We start from the raw sequence: 9,602 nt of genomic DNA, 5'->3' as shown, positions 1-9,602 counted from the left end.
AGGGAGTGAAGCTCGCTCGCTCTCTCCCTCCACCCCCCTCTCCCAAAAAGAGCCAAATGGATGCAAGAAAAAAAAAAAAAAAGAACCCACACACCAATCTCCGAGGGGATGCCAATGAGGTGTGGCTTGTATTTAAATATCCAATATGTCAATGTAAGGGGAGTGGGTATGTATATAAAGTGCCGTTTGCATCTGATAGCTGGACGAAGCCAGCTATGAGAGGCCGGGGGAGATGGATGCGGAGGGGAAGAGGCACTTTGACTGAGAGCAAGGTCAGGAGCGCGCTGCCCTACGCTCCCCGCCGCTGAGAAGTTCCTTGGACGCGAACAGACGTCGACTGCAGCTCGGCAGAGCGCAGAGCAAGCGAGCTAGCCAGGGAGCGCCGCCGAACCGCCCGCGCCCGCTGCGGGGAGAGGCAGTTCGCGCCCCGTGGCCCCGGCTCGGCCCGCGCGCGCCCAGCACAAACCGCGCCGCAATCTGCCCAGCCATGGCAGAGGTGGGGGGCGTCTTCGCCTCCTTGGACTGGGATCTACACGGCTTCTCCTCGTCTCTGGGGAACGTGCCCTTAGCTGACTCCCCAGGTTTCCTGAACGAGCGCCTGGGCCAAATCGAGGGGAAGCTGCAGCGTGGCTCACCCACAGACTTCGCCCACCTGAAGGGGATCCTGCGGCGCCGCCAGCTCTACTGCCGCACTGGCTTCCACCTGGAGATCTTCCCCAACGGCACGGTGCACGGCACCCGCCACGACCACAGCCGCTTCGGTGAGGACGCGGTCGGGGGAACGGGAGGCGGGCGGACGGCGCACTGGGGAGCCCACAGCTCCGGGCTCCGGCGTAGGGCCCGCGGACCGCCCCCCGGGCTTGGTGTCATCCGGGCCAGTCGAGGCGAGACACGACGGCGCGGGCGTGGGCCTCTCGACATCAGGGGGCCCTGCACCCTCGGACACTCTCAGGAGGGGGCGGGGGCGCCTTGCGGTGAGGCCTCTCCTTTCGCCGCTCCACCGGATCTCCCCGGGGAGCAAGGGGGTAGTTCTGGGAGCTGGACTCTAAGCCTTGAATGAAAGCAGGTGGAGCTGAGACAGGGGTGGGAGCTCTCGCCTAGGAGGCCGGGACCGTGCCTGCAGCGCGGGCCGAGCCTCGAAGGCAGCAGGGCTGTGGCAGCTGTTTTCCTGGAACAGGATCCTGCATGGGCCATGGGCATGTGAGGCGGTCGGCCCGCACACAAATAGCTTTTGGTCCGTGGGTACCCGGCAGCTGTGGTGTCTGCCTGCCTCGGGGTCGCTCTGTCCAGGGTCGGAGCCAATCCAGGCAGCCTGGCATGAATTGGGAATCTAGGAAAACCTCGCGGTGTCCACCGTGTAAGGGCACAAGTCCTGGGGCAGCTTTTGCCGGAAACTACCCCTGGACTCCTTGCCTCAGTGAGGAAACCGTCCTGGGCCCACTCCCAGTCCCAGAAACAGTTGTCTCTTGGGCCCAAAGCAGGAAACGTTCGACCTTCATCCAGGATTGTCTCTGCCTGCCTGCCACTATACAGACTGTTCAACACAGCTGCCTGTCTCACATATAGAACTAATTACACAATTAATATAAGCCTTGATCTGTGACGAAGATCATTAAGTTTCTAAGCAAATGTGTTCACTCCTCAGTAATTTGCCATTTTTATTTTCAATTTCCAATTATCTACTAAGATATCATGGGGGGTTCTGTGACAGCTACCTTTGCCCCTCCCTGTCCTCCAATGTCCTCAGCTTCCTCCCAAGGACCCTGTAATCCAAGAAGGACACCTTTTCCCCTAAGCCAGTAAGATGTTCTGCCCACACTCAAACATGACACCCTTCCCTTCTTTTTCCCGCCCTCCTTCTTGCCAACATCTGCCCCAACCCCCTAAATCTCTCCATCCTCCTATTCTCCATGCCTTGCTAGAGCTGCATCTGGAGTGCACAGCAAAAAGGGGAACATAGGGGCCAGTTGCTGGGTAAGGCCAAGCCTGGCAAACAACTTAGGGGCAGGGTTGGTCTTCCTTGCTGGGAACAGGCAGAAACCCTAATGAGGTCTATGGCATCTTGGAAAAATGCACTCAAACACAGCTAGAGTACTGTGGGTTGGGAGGGGTAATGGAGGGGTGCAGGTGTCTGTATAAACTTGCAGCAGGTCCTCAAAAGGGTGATAAGGTGGAGTGGGAGGAGAGGGAGTGTTAACTTGGCTCCTTTCCCTTTCATTGCTTGTGATTTTGCAGTCCCCTTTTGTTCCTCTTCATAAGGAATGGGACTCCCACCCTGGCCTCAGAGGCTTCCTGAAATGGCATAAAGATACCCGGGTAACTCATTGCTGATATATAACCAAAAAAAAAGGTCATGAAATGATGGAGAAATGTGGGGTGGGGGCAGCGAAGGTGGAGAAATTATGAGCACGCCTCCCAGCAGCTCCAAATATTTTTCTGATTTTGTGCCTAAGCTGAGCCCAGTAACCTACAAGGTCAACATAAATCAGTAATAGGCTCTTGGGATAAGCGGTCTTTAATTACCTCCCTAAAGACACATCTTGATTTCTTTTCATCTCCCAGGTCTGCTAAGGGTGTTAAGTTTAAGGAGAAACCAAAGGAAATAAAATTGGCAGGAGGAAGGGACATTTTCACTGCTGCTTAACTGACTGCTTCATTTTTGGTTTTGCCTTTAAAAAAGAAAGCAACACTGCCCAAGAGCACCTCTGCATCACCTTTTCCCTTTCCTCCTTCCCTGACTTCCTGTCACTTTCCTGCACTTCCTGTAAAGAAAGTGATAACTGGTCAAAGCTGTCTCTTTGTAACCTTCCCTGCCAACTTTAAAACACATATTCTTTCTCCGTTTAGCTTTTGGCACAGAAAGAGGTGGCGTTCGAGTTTGCTAACTTTCTCCTCCCTCCACATTTGAGTTAATCAGCCAGGGTATTCAATAAATTGAAACTTTAACATTCCATAAGTGCTTTAGCAGTCAACATTCCAGCAGGGTAAAGTAGGCCAGACTTAAGATATAAAATATTATAGATTTCTGCTAGCGGGGAGGAGGTAGTCTCCAAAAGCCATGTGAAGTAAATAGCTATTTGTTGTAATTGGAGAGCAGGGCCCCCAAGGATTACCCTGGAATCCATGTGTTCAGAACAAGTCAGGCTAAGCCCAAGAGCAGTCCCGACTCCAAATAATAACCTGTTGGCACAGCATATGCTCTCCACTCTCCATCTGCAATCAGTAGCCAGGAGTATTTCAATCACCGCCTGGCTGGTAGCATTTATATGAAGTTCACAAGGATCCTGACATTCCGAGGGGCACCTGTGGACTGGCAGAGCAGAGCTTCGGAGCCAAACTGAAGGAGAGTCCTCCCACCAGGTGGGATGGAGTGGGCTCATGCAGCTGCTTTCGTTCTTGAGTGATCTGGTTCTCGTTTGGCAAGATGCCAAAGCAGCACTGTCTTGGCCCCAAAGGATGGCTGAAGGATTCAGGCAAGTTATGCAACTAGATTAAATGACACGTTAGACAGTCATCTAGCTAGGTTCTGAAGCAGCGGGGCCCAGAACAGATCAGTTTCTACTGAGGGCCTGGGGAGAGAGGTATAAGAAGAGAAGAGTCTGGAAATTGTCAAGAAAAGGGCAGAGCCTGATGTGGGTAGGTCAAGATGAGGCAGAGTAGAGAGAGGTCCTGGGTCTTGAAGGGGTAAGAGTACTGAGGACAAACTTTGTCTACTTAATACTTCACCTCAACACTTTGCTGTTAACACCCCTGTCCAGCTGTAGCTGGGAAAATATGAAAATGGCTTATTTTCTCTCCTGCTTCATGCTGGCTGGGATTCAGGATAAGGTTTAGGAATATCTCTTCCATCATCATGTGCCACTGGGTTCCCACAGTTTGAAACCAGCTAATAGGAAAGTTGGCGAGGGAAAATGATGCCCAAAGACAGCTGGACAGGGATAGTTCCAGCTGTTGGAGACCCCTGTTACTGGACACAACCCAAGTGACTTCCTGTATGATCTGTCCTTTGGCATCAGGGTTAACAGAGAGTTGGAGAAAAACTGTGGTGACTCAAATGGCCACACCTCTTGGGTTTCATGATTTGTTCTCACACTATGTCTTGGGCAGTGAGATCACAAGCTGCGCTCTGCTACTTAATGAGCTCAGGGTTGTCAGAGACATGAGATACTTACAGAATGAGGGAACTCAGTCTTGAAGCTCAGGAGTAACCTGCCTGAGCAAAGGCAAAGAACTGAAGGCTCCCACATGTTAGTGTCCCTCAGAGTTTAAGACCCAGAACTGAATCATGACCTGGTTTCTGGTTTCCTTTCCATACTGGGCACTCTCCTTTGAACATGCTCTGTTTTTCCATTTTCTTCTCTAAGCACAGTAGAACTAAACACACTACTCTCAGTGTGGTCTAACCATGGCAGAGCGAAGCGAGACAATCCCCCCTCCCTTTTGCTAGTTACTAGACCTGTATCAGTGAGGCCTTAGATCACACTAGCTTTTTTTTCTATTTTTTCCACTAGCTTTCTAATTTTTAATTTTACATGACCAACTGTACATTAGCTTTTTAATAATCCACTTATCACCCATCACACGGAGTTTGCCTTGTTCAGTTGTCTCCTTGCCATTGTCGTGTTTTACTAAGCCACATTGCCCCATTGCAGAGATGGGTAGACTTGCACATAATTAAAATGCACAGGAACACAAAATAACAGTACACATTTTCAAGAAAATATACATGGTTGCCTGAAGTGGAGGGGCAAATGGGAGCAGGGTATAAAGAGAAAAAGAAAGAAAGAACTAGATCATTATAAAACCCTTGCACAGACCAACTATGTTAATAGGACATGAAATAAGTAGTACAGTTAACTCAACTGTCTGCACTTGAGGCTCACCCTCCCCCGACCAAATCCCAAACACAAAATACTTTGGGAAATTTGGGGGACCAAAGTGCAGGACTTCACATTGATTCTAATTAAGCATAGTTTATGGAGCCAGTCCGTTTTTCTGTCCTCTTGAAATCTCTTTGGATATTGATTATGTCATCCCTCTCAGCTGCATGTCTTCTAGAACTAGGATAAGCAGTCCTCATATGTTCTCTTACAAGTCATTTATTGAAATATCAAACAGAGCAGAACCAAATGCAAAACCTTGTTCAGTGCAGCTGAAGATTTGGTTGCATTAAATCAGTGCCTGATTAACCCCTACTTGGCACTGGGTATTTTCTCTTCCCCTCCTACCGTCTTGTCTCAATCTCATTTCCCGAGACTCCTTTCTTTGTACTGTAAAATTTAATAACAACCAGACTGAGAATAAAACCTGGAGGATTTCAGTGTGAGAGGCCAAAGGCCAAACCCTGAGTGTTCTATAGAATTGCCGCAGAAGAACCTTACATCCTTCCAATAGATCTGGGTGGGTTGTGGAAGCACGTGGCCCCAAAGCTGCCATACCTGAACGGCAGTCCACCAGCTTGAGTCACTGGGGTTCCTCAGGAGACTTCCCAGTAGAGTTTTTAACCTGATTTTAAAATTAGCCACTTAAAATTCTTGATCTTGGAAAATCAGCTCTACTCCCTATATAGATTACATAGAATATTACCCTTAAGAATTGCATTTTTGGGCCAGGCATAGTGGTGCACGTCTGTAATCCCAACACTTTGGGAGGCTGAGGTGTGCATATTGCTTAAGCCCAGGAGTTTGAGACCAACCTTAGCAACATAGTGAAACCCCATCTCTAGAAAAAATAAAAAATTAGCTGGGTGTGGTGATGCGTGCATGTAGTCCCAGCTACTAGGGAGGCTGAGGTGGGAGGACCACCTGAGCCTGGGGAGGCTGAGGCTGCAGTGAGCCATGATCACACCACTACACTCCAACCTGGGTGCCAAAGCGAGATACTGTCTCAAAACAAACAAACAAACAAGCAAACAAAAACAAAATTGCAATTTTGGATAAGACAGCCAGATATGAGCTCATTTCATACGCTGGATGACTTAAACAAGTTTTTGGTCTGTATGTTGAGAAATGTGATTAGAGACAGGAATATCAAAGAGGAATCTAGTTGGCTATTATGTCTGTATCAAGATAATAGACGTCCTATCTCGGGACAAAATTGTAGTCTTCATTATCACTAGGAATTCAGTTCTGGGTCCTTTTTCCCAGTTAGGACTGCTGCTGAGTAAATGAAAGCATTTCAAATCTTCACCTCTAATATTGTCAGCTAGGACATTTCTGAATTTCTTCTCTTTGGCCTTAAAGTTGCAACATCTCAAATCAGTATGAGTCCAATACCACCTGCCAACTCTTTGCTGTGGATAAACTTAAAATTCTCAAAAGAGAATGATAGGCTTGTCAGCTTGGGGCTGTACTAGCTGAGAACGCTTTTTAGGAGAAAGCTCTCTTAGGAGAAAGCTCTCATGTGGCCACGTTTTGCCTCCTGCCATAAGCAGGGGGAACAAACAGGGAGTGGCCTGTGTGGCCTTTGTTAGAGTCAGCTACAGGCAGTTGACAGCCTCATGTGGCTTTAAGGACATGGGGCTGACAGGGCACAAAACAAGTTCAGCCTAGAGGACAGCAAGGTAATGCTGTGTGCTCTAAGGAAGAGGGAGGTTACTGGAAAGATACAGAAACCTGTCCTCATTCTTGCATTCAGAAAACTGACTTCTCACTTCTTGAATTTGACAGCGATAGCACCTTGAAATTATGGAGCTTTTGTAGCCAAAGCCTTCTTACGGTCTCTTCCTCGTAATATGCCTAAGAGTGTTGAGTGGAAGCAAAGACGGTGTTTCCCATTTTACATACGGAAAAACTGAGGCCCAAAGAGACAAAGTACCTTCTCTGAGGTTCCATTCTTGCTGCAAAAGATGGTTTCATCGGCAGTTGATCAAAGGCGCACAGGGCTGGCCTCCAGCTGGGGATAAATGACTGGTAGCTCATGTCACCTGAACAGCTTTCTCTTAGTTTGATGCCGGTAACGGGAATAGTGTTCACGTTTTGCCCTAGGTATCCTGGAGTTTATTAGCCTGGCTGTGGGGCTGATCAGCATCCGGGGAGTGGACTCTGGTCTGTACCTAGGAATGAACGAGCGAGGAGAACTCTATGGGTCGGTAAGTTTAAGGTTTTTTGTTGTTGTTGTTGTTGTTTCTGTTTTGTATTTTGTCAGAAGTTATTACAACCAGTGTTTGGACAATGTAAAGCAAAAGTGTAAAAAATATTTATCTGGGGGCCGGGCACGGTGGCTCACGCCTGTAATCTCAGCACTTTGGGAGGCCGAGGCGAGTGGATCACAAGGTCAGGAGATTGAGACCATCCTGGCTAACACGGTGAAACCCCGTCTCTACTAAAAATACAAAAAAATTAGCCAGGCATGGTGGCAGGTGCCTGTAGTCCCGGCTACTTGGGAGGCTGAGGCAGGAGAATGGCGTGAACCTGGGAGGCGTAGCTTGCAGTGAGCCGAGATAGCGCCACTGCACTCCAGCCTGGGTGACAGAGCAAGACTCCATCTCAAAAAAAAAAAAAAAAAATTATCTAGCACTTGAAAGTATTTTTTTAGCTGTAAAGGAGTAGTGTCTTTTAGTTACTTCTTGGCTGCTCAGGGTCTTGCTACATAACACCTTCACTCATTTGGCCCCCACCAAAACAAGCTTTTTTTTTTTTTTTTTTTTGCTTTGAGATGGAGTCTCACTCTGTTGCCCAGCCTGGAGTGCAGTGGCACAATCTCAGCTCACTGCAACCTCTGCCTTCCTGGTTCAAGTGATTCTCTTGCCTCAGCCTCCCGAGTAGCTGGGACTACAGGCATGCACCACCATGCCAGCCTAATTTTTTGTATTTTTAGTAGAGACTGGGTTTCATCATGTTGGCCAGGCTGGTCTCGAACTCCTGACCTCAGGTAATCCACCCGCCTTGGACTCCCAAAGGACTAGGATTACAGACATGAGCCACTGCACCCGGCCCCAAAACATAAGCTTTTCTCTGATACATTTGCTTTTGCCTTTTTCATTAGAAGGTCAGCTAGTCTGATGATAACAGTAATCTGTGCTGGTTTGGCAGTAGATGGTCAGGGTTTGGGGCATTAACCCTCCAGAGAAGTACATCTGAATTTGAACGTGTACCCAGAGGAGTAGCAGACTAGCAGGCACAAAAATAGGCAGTGGAAGAGGCTTTCAAATTGAGGATTCTGAGGTTAACAACACAGTCCCTGACTTCCAGATTGCTTCAGTTGAGTCCCAAAGGCCAAATGAAACAAACAAATGAAGAATGAGGGTTCCAGGGTCTGGTGACAGCCTTAAGCCCTCAGCTAGGACTAGGCTAGCAGCAGTGCATTTTCTCTATTCTGGAAGCTAGCCTAGCACTGAGGAATGGTGAGTGATTTGCTGACCTTAACTCTTCCGGGGGATCCCAACTCCTGGCTCTGGCTTTTGAGTCACATAGCACACTTTCTGGCTGCCTGCACCCCATGAAATCAGAACACATTTTTCCGTGACACCTAAGAGATAGGCCTGTCCCCAGCACTCAGTATCGGCAACCCCAGCAAGTAGTATGGCGGTCAGATCAAGTGTGAGAAGGGACAGAGGCAAGAGACCCAGGAACTGCCAGCCTGAAGTAGCCAGACTGGAAGAGCTTTTCAAGGAGATCTTTTCTGAGCTTTCAAACTGACAGGCCTGAGACCCTTCATTAGGAGAGATCACAGCTCACCTCCCATGGAGCTTTATATAGATCTGAGGCCTTTGCCTGTCAGTTGACATGGTTGACTGTAATCTCAATGAATTTGAACATCATTAGCTCTAAGTAGGGAGAAAGCTCAGTGGGTGCCAGCAGGGCACTGGGAGACCATAGCAGCAATTCTTAGGCTCAAAGAGCCAGGTGATGCCATCTCCTCCAATCTCCTCCCTCCAGGAAAGATTTCAACTAAAACATTTTTGTGTAGCTCATGAAAGAGAATGAAGGAGATACAGACAAGGGTGTTTTGTGCTATTTGGAAGAAAGATACCTCCAGTAATACAGAGAGATAGGACTGGAATTTTCTAACATCAATGTGCTATTGCTATTTCAGGGTTTCTCTACTAGCAAGCCGGGATAGGAGAAATAGTCATATAATGGGTTCTGCTTTATTTTCTCATCCTCACAGAAGAAACTCACACGTGAATGTGTTTTCCGGGAACAGTTTGAAGAAAACTGGTACAACACCTATGCCTCAACCTTGTACAAACATTCGGACTCGGAGAGACAGTATTACGTAGCCCTGAATAAAGACGGCTCACCCCGGGAGGGATACAGGACTAAACGACACCAGAAATTCACTCACTTTTTACCCAGGCCTGTAGATCCTTCTAAGTTGCCCTCCATGTCCAGAGACCTCTTTCACTATAGGTAATGAACCTCTGGTGTGCCCTCTGTGACCCATGTACTCTGGGGTCACGGTTGTCTCTGCAAGCACTATATTCATAGCTTTTCAATCCTTCCTTCCTATCATTTTAGATAACAGAAAAGCACTTACTGTTGAACTCAACCCAGCTGTTCCCTTGTTGTTCAAAGTGTATATCAAGGTTGGGTTATTTTGGGGAGGGACGGGGGGGCTGGGCTCGAGGGAATCTTGTATATACTTTTTTCTTTACTCAT

General features: G+C 48.2%; 1 protein-coding gene across 1 annotated transcript; it reads left to right on the top strand.

The window, feature by feature from the left end:
• Window positions 1-437: 437 nt before the first annotated feature.
• Window positions 438-9,357, top strand: FGF16 (fibroblast growth factor 16). Its single transcript, XM_025373373.1, has 3 exons — window positions 438-761; window positions 6,987-7,090; window positions 9,112-9,357. The coding sequence occupies exons 1-3, from the start codon at window positions 488-490 to the stop codon at window positions 9,355-9,357; spliced, it is 624 nt and encodes a 207-aa protein (XP_025229158.1). The 5' UTR covers window positions 438-487.
• The last annotated feature ends 245 nt before the right edge of the window (window positions 9,358-9,602 follow it).

The sequence above is a fragment of the Theropithecus gelada genome, chromosome X (assembly GCF_003255815.1).
Source record: "Theropithecus gelada isolate Dixy chromosome X, Tgel_1.0, whole genome shotgun sequence".
NCBI classification, from domain to species: Eukaryota; Metazoa; Chordata; class Mammalia; order Primates; family Cercopithecidae; genus Theropithecus; species Theropithecus gelada.
This window is presented reverse-complemented; position numbering and strand designations above follow the sequence as displayed.